The sequence below is a fragment of the Ornithodoros turicata genome, chromosome 7, assembly GCF_037126465.1.
Source record: "Ornithodoros turicata isolate Travis chromosome 7, ASM3712646v1, whole genome shotgun sequence".
Classification (NCBI taxonomy): domain Eukaryota; kingdom Metazoa; phylum Arthropoda; class Arachnida; order Ixodida; family Argasidae; genus Ornithodoros; species Ornithodoros turicata.
In genome coordinates, this window is record NC_088207.1 from 16,453,338 (window position 1) to 16,476,774 (window position 23,437).

Here is a 23,437-nt window from a genome sequence, read left to right on the forward strand (position 1 = left end):
TAGGGTAACCCTCTTCCTCACCCCACATACCGTCTTCCTCACGTACTTGTGAGGATCAACACCCTCACAAGTTATTTCCAAGACTTAATCACCTGCACAAAATACTTGCTCCACCTACGCGAGCAAAAAAATTCTTCTCTGCGCACCAGCTATAATGGTGTCAAACTGGAATGAACTTGTCCACATAGCATAAGACCGAAATATATCGTCATTTATTTCCAAGTGCTATGACCATTTTCAGAACGAATGAATTTCTTTGTATTGAGTGAACGATTTTTTTTATTTATGTGTACATTGTTTTGGAATTTGTCGCTTTACGGGTACAAAACCTTTCCCCCCTTTATGTAAAACCCTTCAAAAGGGTCTTTAAAGTAAATAAATGAAATGGTAGTGGATTCGATAAAATACTTGCTAATCTATCGCACGTGACACTCGCTCCTTAATTTATGCGTCATTTAATTGAGTTTTAGTGTGACATCTATTGCACTGACATGGAGCAACTTGGATGCTTTTACAGGAAGGCCATTCAGCGATAGCATCAATGCTCCCGATCGATGCACTCGATGTTCTGGCGTCGGATTCGCTACGTAGTGTGAACGTTGCACTCTGCTGTACATGGTATGGTTACCTTCTCACAAGTACACTGTAAACGCTTTCACACCTTTAAAGGTGTAATAATGTGCGTGGCGCACGCCCTTTATGGTATAATTTTGGTAACATCATAATGGAGTACGGTTTAGCACTCATTTTCTTTACTCGCATGCTGCCTGTCCTCCAAAAATTCAGTCTTTCAAGTCTCAACATTGTTGAACAGTATTGTAGACACTTGCACGTGCTCGATTATCGCTAGCGATGCATATATGCATTAACACGTATCTACTATATCGAAGACATAATGAGAGCAAGATTTGGACTGACAGCTGATCTTTTGTAATGCTTTTAAATTGTGTAAAATATCAACCTAGAGGTACACTGTTAGGCAACCAGGTTTAATGTGCATGGCGCACACCTTTAAAGGTGTGAAAAAGTTTACAGTGTACGGGGCATAGTCGAATGAGCAAGAGGGCCAGTTGGGAAAGTTCTTCGTGCCCTTATCAACGACATCACCCGGCCACCTGACCGTTGTCTCACTGCCAACCACCTGCGCGACGTTCCCATGCGCATACAACGAGTAGACATGCGCAGATGTACGCGAAGAAATATGTTGTTGGCTGATTCTGGAACAAATTGTGCTAGAAGGAGCCCCGATTGTCGCCCCCAATCGAGTGAAGGAGAAGTCGTAGTGAAAAGCATCGATATATCTGAAAATAGAAGAACAGAAGATTGTAATACATTTTAAGTTTGGAGAACACTGATTTTAACTTACCGTATAGTGCCATGCAAATCGACCTCATACACTTCGGAAGCGCAACTAGACGCCATACAATGGTGCCAAGATACCGGCGTTGGGTGAAAACATATAAAGAAAAATAATCGAGAAACATGGAACACGAGGACAGCCCTAAATACCCGACACCAAATATCCAACAAATCCCGAAGCTCAATGGGACGGACTGAAGTTTTTCTAGCACAGTAGTCCGGGTTAGCAATCTCTATATAGACTCTCTAAGTAGCTTTTTTTTTAAATTTCTCTCGCTCCTTAGAGGAAACCACTACACCGCTAAACGCTAAAGCATGTCGCTGCCATTTTGATTCACTCCACATTTTCGTTGTCAGCCTAATGCCCTTCTCAAACGGTCAAGTTTAATGTCATTCGGCCCCGCTGAATGACACTTTCACTGCACCCTTGCTACGCAGCATACTGTGACTAAGCTACGATGGCAATCGTCAATGTCGTTAGATGAAATTGAACGCCGGCAGAAACATTAAGGCGCGCGTGATAATTCTTTCGCAAGAATATATTTCTCCGTCGCGGATTACCCGAATTGCGAACTGCATAGACGCCTTGAGCCCCTACGCCATCGATTACGTAACGCCGCCACGCAAAGCATTCCGGTGGGGCACCTATCAGCCTCATCAGCCCGAGGCTAACTTTTTGCACTCCGTTAGCGGAGCCCCACGTGACTATAGGCTCTACCACTTAACCTAACCGGGCGGCCAACTGCGAGCACGCGTCAGCAGTTCTGATCTTCAAACGGGGGAGACGGGGCCATTTTTTTTTTTTTTGCTCTTTGCATTTGCTGTGCGATGGTATTGACACATGTTCCTTGGTTTAATCCGCGAATTACGTCCTCGACGATGGTGCCTCAAGACGCGAGTGTGTTCAATTGCTACCAACTAAACATATTGGTTCTTTTGTGTTGGTTCTGGTTCTTGCTAATTAGCTGTTCAGTCATTACACCCTGTTCAAATTTTGGTGTTGCCGATGTGGATTTTTTCAGCTCTTATTTGTTGTCAGTGATGTAACACGGCTATTTCGTTCGGAGGGAGCTGGGGTGTAAATAAACGTAAAATAGGATAGAAGTGATTGTCGAATGCAAATGCACACCAATGGACACTGGCTTGGCGATCGTTAGGTAATCCAAAGCTGGTGATGATCCGGCCTGAGCTCTTCGGCGAATTCCGATGAGGCTACCGCGAAGAAATAGAGCAGTGTTTCGAGGGGGTTAGGAGGGGAGATGAAACCCCATAAGGCAAAGTATATGCGTAACATATCCATCTCCAAATCAATACGAGTACCAACTACACTGTATACTTTTACACGTTTTATTTTCAACTGGAAAAAGGGAGGCAGTCTGAAAGTAATTAACACATACACTCTTAAAAATGAACTTCACCGCATAGCACGCTCCTAGCCAACCATAATCTCAAATGATATCATGCCCTGGTTCGTCGAAAACGGGAGGCGTACGCCTTTTTTGTGACAATTATGAACCGCATAAGTGTCACAAAAAAGGCGTACGCCTCCCGTTTTTAACAAATCAGGGCAGATAACGATATCATTTGAGATAGTGGTTGGCTAGGAGCGTGCTATGTGGTGAAGTTCATTTTTAAGAGTGCATATCATGTTTACCGTTCCGTTTACCATCCAGTCATTACGAAAGGGTTAGCGTAAACGAGATAGAGCGCCAATTAACGAGTACAGCTGGGGGACACAAAACTATCGTATATGCAACAACAGTTCTCACAAAACTTACGCAATCCCTGACACCCCACAAGATATCCCCCAGAAATCCGGTGCAAATGGGTAACGCGAGCACCTGTGTTTTCTTTTTTTCTTGCCCCAGAAGCACTGTACATAGCTCCACTACTGGCCGAGCCGGCACCAAATTCGCTACTGTTTGTCAGGAGATCGATTAGCTACTACGCTACATTGTAAATTGGTAACGGAAAAAAAGTGTTTTCAGTAAAATGTACTGGTCCTTTCCTCCGGAGCTGCGAAAGCTATCCCAAGCAGCAAAATGTACTGAAAGTCAAGTGCAATACATGGCTTGCACGTGACGTCACACCATAGCTTTACCAGTGCTTTTTCCCTCTTTCTGGTGGTCTGGCGCACCCCGCCTATCCGCGTGCTTCTTTTCCCTCTTTCTGGAGGGCCGGTGCAAGCCATCTATAGGGGTCGACGGGTAGGTGGAAGCCCTTGAACAGACTCATGACGCTAAAGAGCATTGATAAGACACATACCGTCCACCCCTATCGCACTCGACTTTCACTACATTGTGCTGCTTGGGATAGTCTCAATACGATGGAAAACGCGGGGCACAGACAATGAAAAAAAAAAAAAAAACGAAAAGAAAGCAGTGATAACAAACGCGATAAAACGGCGAAGCAGATATTCTCGCTACTTCTTCTTCTTTTTTTTTTTTTTTCCCCACACTTGGCTGTATATATAACAACGAATAGTGATAGTGTACGTTTTTGTGAACATTCCATGATCTATCTGCTAACGTGCACACAGCTTCTGAAATGTTCAATCATCACAACCTGAAGTTCTGGAACGCACGAGTGTGTTTTTCCGTGTATTCATGCTCATGCTGTTCATGTACTTCAAACATAGTTATGCGGCTTGCTACTAGTGATGCAAAACTACCGATAAATTGACTATCGATGCTTTCGATAGTACTATAGCGATAGCGTTGTAAAGCTATATAGATACTTTTACGATAATTGGCTGCGGATGGTACTGTTCTTTTGTTTTCCATTACTGTCGATAGCTAGATCTGCTTCTCCCTATCGATGCTTTCGTTCCCGTCTTTGTTTTCACACTGGCACAGTGAGGACGAAAACAGAATCACGTGCGACGCAAGTTATTTCCGTATTTTTAGCTGTGATGTATGAATGATGCACTGCAATCAGCGAAAGATGACGCCCGTCATAAAATCGAATGCACTCATGAGACTGCAATGCCGTCAATCCAGCGCGTAGAGTACCACGTGACCTTGCGGTTGGTTTGAGCGGCATGAGAAGCTCAAGGTCGGAGGGGAAGCTGCTCCGAGTTGTATTTAAAAAAAAAAAACTTCTATAGGAGTGAGGCACTTTCTTTTTCTATTATTACCTGCCCCCGATAGTTTTCCGATAACCTACTCTCGACCGTATACATAGTACTATCGATAGTGCGATTTTATACGACTATCAATAGTGCTATCGATAGTTTTCATTCACTGCTTGCTACCTTTGTTCATATAATAAGAGGGATCACTACGTGCACGGTCGTCCAGAAACAACAGCTGAAAATCTTGAAGAAGGAGGAACCAGAGACACGGAGGAGATTGGGACGGACACAACAATTCTCACAATTCTCAATTCTCAATTCTCAACACACAAATCTCAATTCACAATTCTCAACAATTCTCCGTGTCTCTGGTTCCTCCTTCTTCAAGTACACTCTTAAAAATGAACTTCACTGCATAGCAGACTGCTAGCCAATCATCATCTCGAATGATATCGTTATCTGCCCTGATTTGTTGAAAACAGGAGGCGTACGCCATTTTTGTGACACTTATGCTGTTCATAATTGTCACAGAAAAGGCGTACGCCTCCCGTTTTCAACAAATCAGGGCAGATAAGGATATCATTCGAGATAATGGTTGGCTAGCAGTGTGCTATGCGGTGAAGTTCATTTTTAAGAGTGATATGCACCGGCTTGTCAACGTCCTCTCTTTTATCAGTCCTCTCTCTTTTATCAGCTGAAAATCATGCACACGCAGACCACCCGCCGATGATGCGACGAATACAATCTCGTCATCGAATTGAAGAGCTTCCTGAAACCCCGGCGTGGCACGCGTCGTTGCTCGTTTCTGTGATCTTCCAAGCGTAGAGAAAGAAGCCTTGCGCCACATCCCCCCCTTCTCTTTACGAGAGCGAGCAAACGAGCGGGGAGGCGAACCTCTCGTTAGGCAGACGAGGCCGTTAAATCGTTGGCGGAGCGAGAGATGACGCCCTTGTCCCGTTCGCGGGAAAAAAAGCGCCTCGTACGTCACGTGCAACGTGGCACGTTCCCTCTGAACGAGCGTCACGCCCAGTCGTTAGCTCGTCGGATGATTCCAGCGGCCAAATTCCCCGTAAAAGCGAGCCATTGCAGCCAGGTGCGGTTCGTGTGTGTGTTGCATTCTGTTCCCCTTTACGAGCATTCCCGCTGCTGTGGAGACGAGGCAGGAGACGAGGCTGCCATCTCTCCGAGCGACAGCGTCCATTTTAAGTGTCGCCCCCTCTTTGTTCTCGCAGACATGTCGTCCCGTTCTCGCGGGTCGCGAACGACGGTCGAGCAATACGAAATAATGGCGCGTTACATGCAAAAGAACGAGAGCTTGTTTCGAGGCACGTTTTCGTCCGAGTACACGACGCATCACCGGGACAGGGACTGGACGGAACTGGCTGAGCGACTGAACGCCGCAGGCGGTGCGGTAAAGACTGTTGAGAAGTGGCGAAAGGTGAGTGGTTGTGGCAGGGTAGCTATGCTGTGTGATTATTCCGTGTCCCTAGTACAGCGACAGAGGTGTTCTGTGGCGAAAAGCGTGCACTCTTAAAAATGAACTTCACCGCATAGCACGCTCCTAGCCAACCATCATCTCGAATGATATCGTTATCAGCCCTGATTTGTTGAAAACTGGGGGCGTACGCCTTTTTTGTGACAATTATGAACAGCATAAGTGTCAAAAAAAAGGCGTCCGCCCCCGTTTTCAACAAATCAGGGCTGATAACGATATCATTCGAGATGGTGGTTGGCTAGGAGCGTGCTATGCGGTGAAGTTCATTTTTAAGAGTGTGGACCCGCAAGTAAAAGCTTACCAGTGAGGTACACCCTTAAAAATGAACTTCACCGCATAGCACGCTCCTCGCCAACCATAATCTGGCATTATATCGTTATCTGCCCTGATTTGTTGAAAACGGGATGCGTACGCCTATTCTGTGACATTTTATGCTGTTCATAATCGTCTCAAAAAAAAAAAAAAAAAAAACGACTCCCGTTTTCAACAAATCAGGGGAGATAACGGTATCATGCCAGATTATGATTGGCTAGGAGAGTGCTATGCGGTGAAGCTCATTTCTAAGAGTGTAGTAAACGGTGTTCCCCCAGTATGGCTCGTGGGTGTCGTACACAATTATGAACAGCATAAGTTTCACAGAAAAGGCGTACGCCTCCCGTTTTCCACAAATCAGGACAGATAACGATATCATTCGAGATGGTGGTTGGCTAGGAGCGTGCTATGCGGTGAAGTTCATTTTTAAGAGTATATAGCCAGTGCACTCTAAAAACCGAACTTCACCGCATAGCACGCTGTACGCCAACCATTGCCACGAATGATAGCGTTATCGCTTCTAATTCGGAGAGAGGGGGCGTACGCCTTTTTGTGGCAATTTGGATATATGAAAATTGCCACAAAAAGGCGTGCACCCACCTCTTTCTTCGAATGGCGCACAGCGTGCTATGCGGTGAAGTTCTGTTTTTAGAGTGTGGTACTTCGGGAAATGATCCCAGAACGCGGATTCAGTGCTTACTCCTTTTGCACGTAGGCATGGCAGGACTGGAAGTCCCACGTGAAAGCGAAGGCCGCACGGATTGGGACCTGGAGGAAGACGGCAGGAGCTGGCAAACCGTGTAAAGAGCAGCTCACCCCTGTAGAAGAGATACTAGCTTGCCTGTTGGGGGAAGTCTGCATTGTAGGCGTTGCCACTGTGGAAGATGATGGCCATGCTCACGCCTGTTACCCAGAACTGCCATCTGTGTCTGAGCAGCTGGTCACAATACTCTATCACGGTGACAAAAGTGCTGGTACGTGTGGTGCTATACAGCTGTCACTAATTTAAAAAAAATGCTTTCTTCGTCGTGCTCGATAATTTTGTATTTTTTATGCAGCGGCACAGAATGGGTGCCCCCCAACATCAGAAGGTCCTGAGCCTGCGTTTCAAATGCCTGCAGCAGAGACGGCTGTCTCCGTGGTGAACCACAATGTTTCCGAGAGAAAAGAGAGATCTCAGTCACCCCAGCAAGGTGACCGTCCCCCTCAAGGTCGAACCGAGACGCAGGAGTCCAGGCCCAGGAGAAGATGGCGAATAAGTAAGCTTCATAGCATTTGCATTTCTTTGTTGATCCAGCGAACCGCTCTCGCAGGAGCGCTTCGCCAGCAGTATCGTAAGAAAGTGAGCCTCCAAGCTACGCAAAGGCAGCAGCGAATACTCTTAGGGGAGATTTCTGGATCGCTAAGAGCCCTGGTGACCGCTGTAAACAGAATCGCCGCTGCAGCAGAACAGCAGGCGACTACCCTTCAGGAGATTAAGGCGCTCGTGAGTGTAAGAATAGAAATTTTTATTATCTTTCTATGCCCCACCCCTTCAAGCATGCAGTTATCCTGCGTATTGTCAAACTTCGTGGTGTGAAATTTCAGTGCACAGCGATACCTAAGATGATAATGCAACATATTTCTTCCGCTCTGTGAACAAAAATAAAAAATAAATAGATGAAAGTAAAAGGAAACGACGGTGGCACGGCACACGCCGAAGTTTTCGTCAGTGATGTGGGGATTGCTGATTTGTGTCAGTAAATAATAAAAAATAAAAATCGGTAGTTCATACAGACAGAGATGGGCAGTATTTAAATACATTGTAATTAAAATACTATTTAAAATATAAATACATGTATTTATATTTTGTATTTAAATACAGACTTGCAAAATGTATTTATAATTATATTTAAATGCCAATTTTCGGGTATCATTACTCTTATAAATACTTTATAAATACTCCTAAATACAGTATATACTGACTCATATCTTAAAGTCTCCTTGCAATTGACCTTTCCAGAAGAAGGGCGAGTTTGGGGCGCAGTTATACCGTGCACACTTAAAAATGAACTTCACCGCATAGCACGCTCCTAGCCAACCATCATCTCCAATGATATCGTTATCTGCCCTGATTTGTTGAAAACGGGAGGCGTACGCCTTTTTTTGTGACACTTATGCCAACAACGGCAAGCGACCTCGACCCCCCCCCCCCCATTTCTAATTAGAGTGTGTTTGCGCTAGCATATGCGCATTCGAAAAACCATTCAGATGGCAAGTCTCTCACTGTTGTTGCGGACAGCGGCCCCGACTACCCAATTACCTTGTTGTACGAAGCAGCTTCGTCAAATTTAATGCAAGCATTTGTTCATCGGCACCTGTGCACTCTTAGAAAAGAACTTCACCACATAGCACGCTCTTAGCCAACCATCACCCCGAATGACAACGTTCTCGCTCTAGATTTGTTGAAAACGGGAGGAGGAGCCTATTTTGTGCCGTGCATAATGGCACAAAATAGGCTCCTCCTCCCGTTTTCAACAAATCAGGGCCGAGAACGTTGTCATTCGGGATGACGGTTGGCTAGGAGCGTGCTATGTGGTGAAGTTCATTTCTAAGAGTGTGGAGATGCTCCTTTGCGAATCTGATTCTACGGCCGAACAGAAGATACCTAAAAGATGCAGTCTTCCAGAAACTTCTAATATTAAAGTCGCCATGATAATCTAACAAATAAATGCTATTGTTTCGTGCTCATTTGTTGTTATAATCATCGTTATTTCTGTAATTCCAACAACAACAACAAATAAACCATGACTGTAATTCCAGATGGCATTTTCCTCACAGTATTTATGGTAGTAGTTACAGTATTTAAATACTGTATTTATATTTTGTATTTAAATACTCACGTTGAAAAGTATTTATGAAGAGTATTTAAATACCCCTTTCAACAAAGTATCTTGTATTTATATTTAAATACTCAAAAAATGTATTTAAGCCCATCCCTGCATACAGATTGTAAATACCCTGTACCGCGATTTTCGTGATCTGCTGGGGAATCGTTGGCGGCTTTGCGATTAACTCTGGAAGGCATAGTTACTAAAAGTGATACAACAAAAGTGCACAAGATGCTTCAAAATTGTTAAAAACAGCAGCAAAGTGTGGGCGGCTACCAAACTATATGGAAACGCACATACACCAGAGATGTGTCAGGCGGTATATACGCAATGGACAATGTTAAGAGGTCTTAATTTTCACGACTTAACTGGACCAACTTATATATTCTATAGGAAATGATAGCAATGATTTGATAGCAATGAAATGATAGCAACAGCAAGCGTTGTGACAATATACGTGACACAACGAATAGCTCACTTCTGATGATAATTTACAAAATTCAGAAAGATCAGGTGACAGTACACATCTGGCTTTCGTTATGTCTTGGACATGGTAGATACGTGCTAACGCATACAGTGAACCCTCGTTATTATGACCACGGTTGTTCCCGAAAAGTTTGGTCATAATGCGGAATTGTCATATTAACGGGAGGGATTTGCAGAGGTTTCACTGCATTGTTCCCCAAGAGTATGGCCGTAAAGCGCGTATGTCAGATTATCGAGGGTCATATTAACGAGGGTTCACTGTATATGCATCGCTACCAATAATCGAGCCCGTGTAAGTGTCCGCCATACCGTTCAACAGTGTTGGTATTTCGACAGAGCTACACCATTACGACCATCCATTAAACCATCACGACCATTAAACCATCCATTACGAAATTAGCAAAATTACACCGAATAGGGCGTGCGCCGTGCACATCATTACACCTTTAAACGTGTCAAAACGGTTGCAGCGATATAACATCACCTATACACTCTTAAAAAAGGGTGTACTTTAACTCCTTTTTTTGCCATATATATAACACCCTTTTGGAGAGTACAATTACTCCCAAAACGGTGTCTCCTCACTCCCTCAAGGGAGTGGCATAACACCTTTCTCTCTATACTGGAGAGTAATATTACTCCTCGGCAGGGAGAAGGTGTTATGCTACCCCCTTGAGGGAGTGAGGAGACACCCTTTTGAGAGTAATTGTACTCTCCAAAAGGGTGTTATATATGTGGCAAAAAATGAGTTAAAGTACACCCTTTTTTTTTAAAGAGTGTAGGCAGGGAAAGGTAACGGAGTCCTTTTCGTTTCCGTTACCACCTCTGTTACTGTCCATTTTTTGTTTGTTTCAGTTTCGGTTACCACCATTGTTGCTTTGATTTCCATCACGTTTCCGTTTTGGTTTTCGGTACCGCCCCACCTCCTTTTGTTTTTTGTTTTCCTTCTTTCTTTTTCTCTCTTTTTTTCTTTTTTTTAAAAAAAAAGACCATTGAGACCGTGACAAAACTTAATCTCTCTACGTTCTGAAGTCTGTTTTGAGGACTCCAGTGATACATGCATACAAGAGACAACGTTTATTCAGAATACACACATAGGTAGGTGATCTCTGTGAATTACTAATATGAACATGGTTTCCAGGAATGTTAGTCATGAGATAAACTGATGTTCTGAGGCTGGAACAACATAGAGGGGACAGATACAAACAAAGCCTCAAATTGCCTAAGAAATCAACGATGAAAGATGAAAGTCACTGAAAAGGTTAGCCAGCTGTAGGGATCGAACCCACATCTTCTGGATCCGGTCCAGGGCTCTACCAGATCTATCCAGAAGATGTGGGTTTGATCCCTACAGCTGGCTAACCTTTTCAGTGACTTTCATCTTTCATCTTTCATGTTAGTCATGCTTGCAACTTGCAGGTCACCATAAGCGTATAAGAACTATGCTTCTTCCATTTACTGTATACTACTTACTTATATGCTCCAGTTGATAGTTTGATTGGCAGTTTGATAGTTCATTTTAGTTTTAGTTTTTGAGTTAATTTTAGTTTGCTTCATTGAGGTTTATTTCATGATATGGTGAAGCTAGATTTCATTTATCATTTCATTTATCTACATGATATGGTGAAGAATTGCAATAATTCGGGTCCTGCGGTACCCGAATTATTACCGTAAATGATTGTCGTTTCCGTTTCAGGTATTCTAACTGTGCGATATCAGTTTCCGTTTCTGTTACCGTTACCTGCTATATTTCCGGTATAATACCCCCGTTTCCGTTTCTGTTACCGTTACCTGCTATATTTCCGGTATAATACCCCCGTTTCCGTTTCTGTTACCGTTACCTGCTATATTTCCGGTATAATACCCCCGTTTCCGTTTCTGTTACCGTTACCTGCTATATTTCCGGTATAATACCCCCGTTTCCGTTTCTGTTACCGTTACCTGCTATATTTCCGGTATAATACCCCCGTTTCCGTTTCTGTTACCGTTACCTGCTATATTTCCGGTATAATACCCCCGTTTCCGTTTCTGTTACCGTTACCTGCTATATTTCCGGTATAATACCCACGTTTCCGTTTCTGTTACCTTTCCCTGCCTATAGGATGTTTTGCAAAGACAGCTGATTCACTCTGATTGAATGCGCACTTAACTCATTCGCGCAGGTACACATGCTATAGAAGAAATAGTTCCTCCGTCTCGTTTGCCTTTGCGTTCTTTGCCGCTGTCGTAATTGTCTAGACGAAACAGCTTTTTGCCATTTTTTTTTTTTTTTTGTTCTTGTTCACGAGAGCAAGCGAACACCTTGCACTCTTAAAAATGAACTTCACCGCATAGCACGCTGCTAGCCAACCATCATCTCGAATGATATCGTTATCTGCCCTGATTTGTTGAAAACGGGGGGCGTACGCCTTTTTTGTGACAATTATGAACAGCATAAGTGTCACAAAAAGGCGTACGCCCCACGTTTTCAACAAATCAGGGAAGATAACGATATCATTCGAGATGATGGTTGGCTAGGAGCGTGCTATGCGGTGAAGTTCATTTTTAAGAGTGTGAACGTCTTAACGAGCAGGACGAACCTCTCGTTATGCAGGCGAGCGGGTTAGATCGTAACGGGAGCGCGAGTTTACACGCTCGTCTCAATAACGAAAATAGCGAGACATACGTCACGTGCCAATCTTAACGAGCACCACTCCTCTCGTTAGTTCTTTCAGACGTGTATAGGGGGGTTGTGCCTCCAGGAATGAATGCGGGAGGGAAAGAAAGACATATTCCCCCTTCTGGGTTAAGAGGGGGAAGAAAAAAAAAGAGAAAAAAAAAACCCGTTCCGGGCGGGCGACAGCTGTTTACGGCGGGCAGCGTTTCCAAGGATATATTTCTCAGTCCCGGATGCTTTATGAAAGTTGGCGTCGCGCAGGAAGATTTTGGACGCCCCAGCTGCGCCCTCTAGTCGGTGCTCTCTTGTGTTTGGGCCAACGTCGTTGTACGATTGTGATAAAGAAGAGTAAACATGATGCCTGTACATTGCTTTCACTTGACCTCCGTTTATTTATTTATTTTTTTCTCGTTGGCGTACTTGTAATCCTGGCGCTGCCATCGTAGCACCAGTGTCTTCGAACTGAATATATATATTAAAAATTTAAATATAAATTTACTATAGTGTTACCACATGTATGAATTTAAATAAATCACTGAATGTAATATTCTAAATAAATACATTTAAACGAGGATTCTTACCGTTTTCATGACATTATAACCATGATGCAGAGGTGTGGCGTCCGGTTGTTTTTACTGAATTCCCGTTTACTGAATTGTTAAATATATTTGATTGTGCGGCTTAATTGAAATGCCTCAGAACATGAACGTTTTAAAATATAACTCCCCATTCATCATCTTCAAAACAAAGTTGTTGTTGTTGTTGTTGTTAAAATATAAAAGGAATGACTCTTTCCATACTGTTTACAAGCTCAGGTGGTGTCTCATCTTTCGTTTCTCTTTTTTTTCTTTCTACTTTCAGATGTAAAAGCATTTCTGTGGCTTTTCTCCTGGCACTCGACCGGCATTACAACTGTTCCTCTTCCAAGCATCACTGGATTCGCAATTAGGACAATAAAATATTTTTTTCTCGTGCACCTGTGTATGTCAACGCACTGCACATGCATGGAGGTGTCGCGCGATGGTGGCTGGTGGTGAAGACGGGAGCGACGTGCGGCGGGAACACTCTTAAAAATGAACTTCACCACATAGAACGCTCCTAGCCAACCATCATCCCGAATGACAACGTTCTCACCCCTGATTTGTTGAAAACGGGAGGAGGAGCCAATTTTGTGCCATTATGCACGGCACAAAATAGGCTCCTCCTCCCGTTTTCAACAAATCTAGGGCGAGAACGTTGTCATTCGGGGTGATGGTTGGCTAGGAGCGTGCTATGTGGTGAAGTTCATTTTTAAGAGTGAAGGGGAGGTTGCTGCTAAGGGAGTGAATGATTCGCGGACCTGCCTATTGGTCCCTGCCATGTACTGCTTCTCTTCATGTTGCGTAATATGTAGCCTTGTTGCATCTCCCTTGTGCATGGGGAGGTTGCGTAACGTACTATCTTGGACTGCTATCGACCTGGTTACGTTCGTGAGAAGCGCGAGAATAGGTGACATCCAGGTTGCCAAGGGCAACCAAGTTCTCCTTTGGTCAGAATCATGATCTGATACTATGCAAGGCGTATTTTTTCTTATTCTGCTGAGGCGGACATACATCCTGTCAAAAAACGTAACGTAAGTGTTGGACGACTAATTACGTAAAATTCATTAAGTAACTTATTAATTAGTTGTTTTCGGGACATTGCGAGATAGGAAGAGGGAGGGTGGCCGTTCACCGCTACTCTTGCGCGTGAACGTTGCACGCGTGGAATACAATATTGTTTGTGGTATAGTCTTTCTTTATGGCCATTCCCTACCGAGAACTCAAACTATCTGAAAATATCTTCCAATGTCCCCTTAAACGTTACCCCTTTAAAGTTCTTTGTCCTCCCTCTATATTTTTCCCCGTTCGTTTAGCACGTTGCATGGCTTCACTTCAAACACAGCGAGTATCCTTTTACATCTTCAGGGCCACGTGCGGACTCATCGTCAACAGCTTGCCTTCTACTTTGGAGATAACGACTACGCTACGCTTGCTCCACACTGTGGTCACGGGCTTCCTTCCGGTCTTCGCGGCCGGCATTGCTATCGATTGGCTGGGAAGGAAACTTACTGTTGCCTACTTCCTTTTCTTCGCCGGTGTGCTGTGCGTCGTCACAGCCATCGCAGCTTTCGGTATGTCGGTCTCCATTATACGTTACCTAAGTTTGCAGCCCTCTGTTCTCACGCGAAGCTGTCGCTATAGCGGGCGAGCAAGCAAGGAGCATCAGTGCCGTGTATGCCAAAGGGAGTCTGGCCATTAGGGAGGAGTCTAAAAAAAAGAAGCTCGACCTGTCAATCAAACTTAGGCGCATTTTATTGGTTATCGTTTTCCATGGGAGCTGCCATGACATCAAATTTTCTCCGAGATGGAGGATGGTGCTTGGAACGGCGAAGCGGAAATTTCGTGACAAAAAATTTTTCACAGACTACTTTAATTTCATACTGTGAGTATATATCCTCATGTACGCATCTGCAAAATCAGCTTCAACTTTCGCTGCGTCATCATTATTTACGCGAAAACGGGATATTTCGTCGCTAACGTTAGGCCCCTTATGCATTATATAATTGCATTTTATTTATACATACATATTTGGTTATTTTTTATTCGATCTACTTACATTACGTGATTTAAAACTTCATACCGGCAGTCGTCTGCTACGAAGAAGCGGTTGTACCGCTCTCCTGGCCAATCACGTTTGCCGGCAACCATTTCTGCAATTCTGAGCCTTCCCAACATGCCTCTCTCCATGCAGATGGCGTTGATAAAAATGGGCGCAAAATCCGTCGTTTTGGTCTGCCACCAGTGATATCCGTTTCAATCCGAATCAATCGAGTTTCTCCAAAATGGTGGCGCCCAGTAAATGAGGGTGAGGTATAAATACTGGATGAATGTAATATTAGACAACTGTATATCGACCTGTGATTGGCTAGATACCTCAAAAAATGGGTGGAGCCTCAGGTATAGGCAGGTCCCATTAATGGCCATTCTCCCTTTGGCATACACGGCACTGAGGAGCATGAAAGGACTCGAAAAAAATATCGGAATGAGTTGAAAGTTGAAGCACTCGGATACATAGTAGCACACGAGGTACAAGGACAACGCGCGCAATCCTGGTGTGCGAAAGACACTTCTCACAATCTCACGGGTCAGAAAAGACGCTTCTCTCGGCTACCGGTATGTGACGTCACGTCAGTCACCCGAGGAGGAGGAGGAGTGTCGTTGGGAGGAACCCGAGAGGTCTGCCTGCCTGATTCGGCGGCATGTTTCTCGGGAAGGGAAAGGTGGTGGAGAGGAGGAGAGGAAAGGGTGAAGTGGAAGACCGAGCGGAATCCGCTCGGGGGGAGGATAGCTGCGTCCATGGGCCGACTTCAGGGGAACTGTGCGGGCATACGCCTATTACACATCTCAGGGAAACCCAGGAAAAACCCCAGACGGCACAGCCGGCCCGCGGATTCGAACCGCGGACCTCCCAGTCTCCAAGCGCACACGTTACCGCTGCGTGAGGAGCCCGTCTTTTTACTGCGTTAGCATTATGGTCCACGCTACGCGTTGAAGAATCACGGCGTTGTCTGTCTGTCCGCACGGCGCGGTGCGCATGCGCAGTGAGTGGAGAGGGAAGGATTGGTGCGTGGAGAGCGCGAAACGGCCACTGGCTCACGACATCGACACCAGGGGGGGATGATCGTGTAATATAATTCTATTGTGGGGAAAAACTCGCGTGACCTCTAGCGTTGGGCGAATCGCCTTGCTTCTTTTTTTTTTTTTTTTTTTGTCTCCCTGGGTGACGTGTGACGCTGGCTTAGCTTGCCCTTTCTCATCTGTTCTCTCCCTCTCCCCCGCTTTGGCGGTTCTGGGTGGTTGTGGATTTTCGTTCACGTCGAAGATAAATAAGAAACCGCGAATGCGTTGGCTATTTCTGTTGCACAACGTGCTTTATTTTTCGGGATAGGTATTTCCAAATCACAAATATGCAGTCTGCTGAAGCTGCCCCAAATAAGAACATGACATGAACATTGTTTCTGAAGTTGGACTGATATGCCGAAGCAACTTTGCTTTCGTGGCTAATTGCAGCGAATTTCGACCAAGCAAGGAACCTCACCATATCCACCACCATCTCCAATTTTTTTGGGAAAAATATATTATTAAGGGGACTGGAAATGATGAAAAAGTGCGGCTATATTTAAGCCCCAACCCATTTTCGAGGGAGAGGGGGAGAAAGAAACTGGTCGAAATGTGACCCAGTCGTTTCGGGTTACTTTGTGGGCTTCTCAATTGAGAACTATGCGGTTCTAAGAGCCACACTTTTTTTCACCAGCTCACAACACATGTACAACTCAGTTTCTTCTTACCCATTCGTAACTGAAACTTTTTTCGTAAAAAAAAATGGTAAAGTCGCAAGAAAACGCGAAAAACGCCGTTTTTCGGAGCCTTCCTGTACTGACGCTGTTTATCGGAGAATAATGAAACCTACACCATTCGTTTCATCATTGCATGCCCTATCTGTTGATACATTTTCATTGTTCTAGAGCTAATCTGCTAGAAGCAAATTGTACTAATCCCACAGGCGGTATCGCGATTTAGCTGTATTTCGGCCGGCGCTATCAAAAATGGCCATCAAAAAGTTGCCGAGATTTTTTTTATATGTTGCGCTCAAACCCTTTCCTAACACACAGAAAAAAAGTGATATTCGTATTTGTTTGTCGGTGACGCTACATTTTTTTAAAGTGACAGTGTGCACGCGGGCTGCCCCTATAAGCAGTACTCTCCCGCAGCTGGTCGGCGTTACGGTCGCCAAGGGCGGACGCGATTCAGTGAAATCAAGTTAAAAACGCGGTTATGGCCCACATCCGAATCGCTGACACCATAGACACATATCATCAGAGTTAGTGTTTCCTCAAGACTGTGGGAAACCTTATGTCTAAAGCTTTCTCACGGGCCAACCTTTGTGACCAACTGGTGATGATACCTCATTGGCGGCTTCCAAGAGCCGCTGCTGTTGTGTTCAAAGGCACTAAGCTAAAGCTGGCCTTGACGGAGGATATTGACAGATATCGCTCGTTGCCAAAATTTCTCAACACTGGATCAAGCAGTTGACCCCTGTGAATGACGGCGCCTAAATTGTCACCACCCAAGTTTTTGCCGCGGTTGTTTCAGACTCGCATTCTAGTCCTGACGTTTCCTCGTGAGACATGAGTTCTGCCTAGAGCAGCAAACGTGTCTACTGTGCAGACTATTTGCACAAGCACAACAAGAAGAAAATGTCGTACTAAGGACTTCCAGTGCGTGACTCGGATTGGTGTTGACGCCCTGAAAGCTGTACTTGGTGCAGCAGGTGGAGGTGATATCCGGGAATCAGATATGCTGTGCCAAAACTGCTTTGTGAACTTCCATAGGTTATGTGAATCGCAACAACCCTCAACGTCCACGTCATCCAACACCAGCGCGAAAGATGATCCGTTTTCAGCGGAAGACGAAGGGATTGATGAAATCAATCGATTAATAACCTCGCAAGGCATCGGCGTGAGACCAGTGAGAAAGCGCAAAAAGACCTCCACATCGTACGTGAAAAGAAAGAACTCCAAAATTTCGGAAGCTCTAGTTGTCAAGGCACGTCGACAGATTGAAGCAGCGTTCGACGTTTCCCTTTCCGGTACATCGAATAGCAACTGCCCGCTGTGCCCAGTGTTGCTGGAAAATATTAGGATGGCCTATACCGAACAAGTAAATCACTGCAACAGCGATGCTAAATTCTTCCTGCATCGATGTCAGAGCGCGACGTCCAAGCAATCGTTCCTGAGGCAACCCGGTACACGATTAAGAAGTCTCAGAAGTTGGTCGCGGTAAAAGATGTGTGGGCGTTGCCTGACCCGTACGAGCGCCAGTGCTCTGAAGGAAGATGATTTGGCGAGAGCAACGAAGCTTCTGTACGGTGGATGAGCTGGACTGCACAGTTCAGAGCCCAAAATCAAGAGATGTCGTGCACGTTAAAGGAGGAGGCAAGAAACTCACGAAAGCTAAGAGGTACGTGACTTGTTGACTCTGCGAAGCCTACAGAAAATTTACGAACAAGTATCCAGACATAAGGCTTAGCTTGAACAAATTTTACTCCATTCGCCCATAGTGGGGTAGTATTAGTTGATGCATCTTAAGGCGCAACACACACGGACAAAAGGGAGACACACATACGCGCTACTCGCAAATTGCGAGTGGCGCGTATGTGTGTCTCGCTCTTGTCCGTGTGTGTTGCGCCTTAAGACAGGTCCCCCAAACTCACCTCGGAAAAGCGTGCAACGAAGAAGGCCGCCACTAGATACCCCACTGTTGCCGTTCCGGATCACTTCAGCGCGCTAAGTTTAGCGGCAAAATGTTTTTGTTGTTTCTCCGAATGAATCTAGTCTTTATATGTCCAAATAACAACTTTCTGTGTCGTGTTTCACTTTTTGGTCCCGTTTTTAAACGTGTTGAGCGATCGGAAGGACCTAGTGCACGGCTGCGTGCACCGCATAGCGCACCTGTCGTACCAGGCGCCGCCAGTGGGCGCCGCAGGCGCAGTCGTCCACTTCTCCTTCGGTGACTTGGCCTGGCTTGAATTGTGCTTCAACTGGATCTTTAACGCGCTACAATCAAACGCAAGCCAACGTCTGGTAACAATGGGGTATCTAAGGGCGGCCTCCGGCATTGCACGCATCGGGATAGGAACAAATACATGGGAATATGTCGACCTTGGAGGACCTGCCTTAAGATGCATCAGTTTTACCAACTAGCCCAACTATTGTTGGGGTAGTATTAGCCCATGCAGAGAGGAATGCGTGTGCACGTACCGTGCAAACTTCGAGCTTATCACGACAGCTGCCATAACAGCGCTTAAAACCGCGTTTTTAAGTTGATTTCTCTGAATCGTGTCCGCCCTTGACGACGCCGACCAGCTGCGGGAGAGTACCGCCTACGGGTAGCGCGCAGCGCGCGTGCACACTGTCACTTTAAAAAATCGTAGCGTCACCGACAATCAAATACGAATCTCAATTTTTTTTCTGTGTGTTAGGAAAGGGTTTCTGCGCAACATATAATAAAAATCGCGGTAACTTTTTGATGGCCATTTTTTGCTAGCGCCGGCCGAAATACAGCTAAATCGGGATACCGCCTGTGGGATTACTACAATCTGCTTCTACCAGATTAACTGTACACTCTTAAAAATGAACTTCACCACATAGCACGCTCCTAGCCAACCATCACCCCGAATGACAACGTTCGCTCTAGATTTGTTGAAAACGGGAGGAGGAGCCTATTTTGTGCCATTATGCACGGCACAAAATAGGCTCCTCCTCCCGTTTTCAGCAAATAAGGGGCGAGAACGTTGTCATTCGGGATGGTGGTTGGCTAGGAGCGTGCTATGTGGTGAAGTTCATTTTTAAGAGTGTAGAACAATGAAAATGGTACCAACAGATAGGGTATGCAATGACGAAACGAATGGTGTAGATCTCATTATTCTCCCATAAACGGCGTCAGTACAGGAAGGCTCCGAAAAAGAGCATTTTACGCGTGTTCTTGCGACTTTGCCATTTTTTTAAGGAAAAAGTTTCAGTTGCAAACGGGTAGAAAGAAGAAAGTGAGTTGTCCATGTAGTAGTGAGCAGGAGAAAAAAAAATTGTGGCTCTTAGATCCGCATAGGTCTCAATTGAGAAGCCCGAAAGTAGCCCGAAAGTAGCCCGAAACGACTGGGTCACATTTCGACCAGTTTCTTTCTCCCCCTCCCTCGAAAATGGCTGAAGGTTGGAGCTCAAATATAGGCGCATTTTTCATCATTTCTCGTACCTTGAGGAATATATTTAAAAAAAAAATTGAAGATGGTCGGGTTCCTTGCTTGGTCGAAATTCGCTGGAATTAGCCAGGTGATGTCTCACATGGAAGATTTCACAGTACACTCTTAGAAATGAACTTCACCGCATAGCACGCTCCTAGCCAACCATGATCTCGAGTGACATCGTTATCTGCCCTGATTTCTTAAAAACGGGAAGCGTACACCTTTTCTGTGACAATTATGAACAGCATAAGTGTCACAAAAAAAAAAGGCGTACGCCTCCTGTTTTCAACAAGTCACGGCACATAACGATATCATTCGAGATGGTTGGCTAGAGGCGTGCTATGCGGTGAAGTTAATTTTTAAGAGTGTAGGACAACAGTATATTGACTTGCACTGGCACGCACACATCCGCAGATCCAGCATGTCAGCGAACATGTCCGTATCCCTTTGCTGCTTGTGTAGGCCACTGGTTGACCCGTCACAAAGGAACTTGTGCAGCTGGTATGCCGATAGAAGATGCTCCAATTATTCAGAGTGGCTTATCGATGCAAATGCTTTTCTGAACCATATATGAGTTGAGTGACGAAATTTGGCCTTGTTGGTACGAGACCATATTGCTGCTGAGCGCTACACTCTTAAAAATGAACTTCACCGCATAGCACGCTCCTAGCCAACCATCATCTCGAATGATATCGTTATCTGCCCTGATTTGTTGAAAACAGCAGGCGTACGCCTTTTTTGTGACACTTATGCTGTTCATAATTGTCACAAAAAAGGCGTACTCCTCCCGTTTTCAACAAATCAGGGCAGATAACGATATCATTCGAGATGATGGTTGGCTAGGAGCGTGCTAGGCGGTGAAGTTCATTTTTAAGAGTGTATAAAGACGGGGACAGAGAGGAACACATGTGTTGTGTCCTCGCCTGTATAGCAGCAGCAATATGAGTTAAGTGCTTACACACTAAAAACTGAACTTCACCGCATTGCACGCTCTGCGCGAACCATTGCCACGAATGATATGGTTATTGCTTCTGATTCGAAGAGAGAGAGGAGGCGTGCGCCTTTTTGTGTCAGTTTGGATACACGATAATTGACACAAAAAGGCGTACACCTCCCTCTCTCCTCGAATCAGAAGTGATAACCTTATCAATCGGTTGGCGCACAGCGTGCTATGCGGTGAAGTTCTGTTTTTAGAGTGTATACCGAGGCAAGAAAGGTCAGAAACCTGAACACCATAAATTTTACCGTCCGAAATGCTGCGTAGTATGCCAAAGGTGTGGTGCTCTGCTATCCTACACTCTAAAAAACTACTACTTTTAAAATATACTACTAAATACTACTAAAAATATAACTACTTTTTGCGTGTAATTCGATGATACCCTAACTGACTCCCTTTTTTTGTGTGCGTATACAGGGTGTCTCAGTTAAATCCCCAGGCTAAATAATTCGCGAACGAGTGCACCATTCGAAGAACTTTCTTTTTTACAAGTATATCTGTCCGAAACCGCCTACGCAGGCGGCAGGGACGGAGCCTCTGTTCTCACGCGAAGCTGCCACTGTAGCGCACTGACGAGCCAATACGGAGCCAAATCAATAATTAAAAAGTTGATTCAGATGTCTATGTTAATTAGTACCCTAACTGAGCAAAAAATTGGTTTCCTAATAGCAGCCTTCGTCGAGTAATCCAATGACAAAAGTAAATCCGTCCTGAGCAGGGTGTCGAACCGAAACGTTTTTCGTTCCGGTTTTCGTTCCGGTTACATCATAAACGATCCGGTACCGGTTCTGCTCCGGAGCAAAATAATAACGGTTCATACCGGTTTTTAACCGGTTCCGCTTCTGCTGGGAATATTCATCCCCACAAAAAAAAAATCGATGTTACAAAATGTAAACCCGTTTATTCCACATACATGGTATTTAATATTAATTGACAGCTGTAAAATTGGTAGCTCCTGGTTCCTGTAGGTTACTGTCTGTTCAAATGGGCTTTCTCCTTTCTTGAAGCACATACGGACTACAAACGGACTTGTATGGCGTGATGTCATACGTAAAGTACTTTCTTGCTGGGTTGGAGCGATCGCGTCCCATCCGAATGTCTGTTGCTACTGTCTAGCCAGCAAGCACCACCCCACGGTTACGACGCAAATCGAGGAACACCTTCACTCACAAACGCGCTCGACGGCTCCGTTTTATTTTCTTCGTGTCCTGTCCACAAAAGGGTTGGCACTTCGCAGGGCCTTGCCCTCGCGTGTACGCAAATGTATTCAACATAGCTGCTTTCAAACAAGGGACGCGTCGCGCGACATTATCGATAAAGAGCCGTTCTGCAGCCCCCTTGGGTCGCTGTTTAGTTGAGGACAGTTTGCGGGGACATGTACCTCTAAGTCTGCGTGCGCGCGAGAACGATAAACCATTACAAAGGGAGCCTAAGGGTCATAGTATACCGACATACATTCCACCGTAACCGTAACCGTCGTATAGTATCCACGACATGACTTCAGAGCACACGACGTCTGTTTCATTCGCCTATCCGTAGTCCAAACAGGCGAAGTTTTTTCTTGGACCGAAAACCGTTAAATATATTTTTCAGTTTCCCTTTACTAGTTTAGGCTGCCAAGGGGGACGTCGGACAAAGTAGGAGACACGACAACAGAAACAGCTTTACAGTCTTGGCAGCCTAAACTAGTAATGTCACACCAACTACCCCAACTTTGCACTTTGGTCAGTTTCCCTCCTGAGCGAAAAAAACGCATACGGTTTCGATTCCGTTCCGGTTCGCACCAAAATAGCGTTTTTTTTTCGGTTTTCGGTTCCGGTTTTCGGTTCGCTCCGACACCCTGGTCCTGAGGCAATTCCCCTTTTTATGAAAATATCTTGCAGGTAAAAGGAACACCCTGTATATTGGTGAGGGGCCACGTGGACCGCATGACAACCCCAGGCGAGCCGCCACTTCGGCAGGCCAGCCTTAGCTTGGCTAATCTCTCTAATAATATCCCATAATAAACAAACCATCGATGGAAAGGAGTATATACTAACCTATACTGTCAGGTGCCTTTGCTTGATCACACATTTTTTGCAGCTGCTATCATAAGAGCACAACAGGATAATTTTTATTGCAACTGAGAGGAGAGCCTCTACACTCTTAAAAATGAACTTCACCACATAGCACGCTCCTAGCCAACCATCATCCCGAATGACAACGTTCTCGCCCCTGATTTGTTGAAAACGGGAGGCGGAGCCTATTCTGTGCCGTGCATAATTGACACAAAATAGGCTCCGCCTCCCGTTTTCAGAAAATCAGGGGCGAGAACTTTGTCATTCGGGATGATGGTTGGCTAGGAACGTGCTATGTGGTGAAGTTCATT

The 23,437-nt window shown here is 45.1% G+C and overlaps 1 protein-coding gene across 4 annotated transcripts in view; it reads left to right on the forward strand.

Annotated features, from left to right (window-relative positions):
* LOC135399591 (solute carrier family 22 member 7-like) overlaps window positions 1-23,437 on the forward strand; it is a 74,582-nt gene that overhangs the window by 39,356 nt on the left and 11,789 nt on the right. For 3 of the 4 annotated variants that reach the window (XM_064631318.1, XM_064631317.1, XM_064631319.1), the window contains exons 7-8: window positions 518-618; window positions 14,198-14,403. In XM_064631318.1, the coding sequence (XP_064487388.1) occupies window positions 518-618; window positions 14,198-14,403 (307 nt within the window). Of the gene's footprint in view, window positions 1-517; window positions 619-5,410; window positions 5,871-6,954; window positions 7,214-7,297; window positions 7,499-7,552; window positions 7,732-14,197; window positions 14,404-23,437 lie in introns of those variants that run through there. The other variant, XM_064631320.1, reaches the window with a different exon arrangement.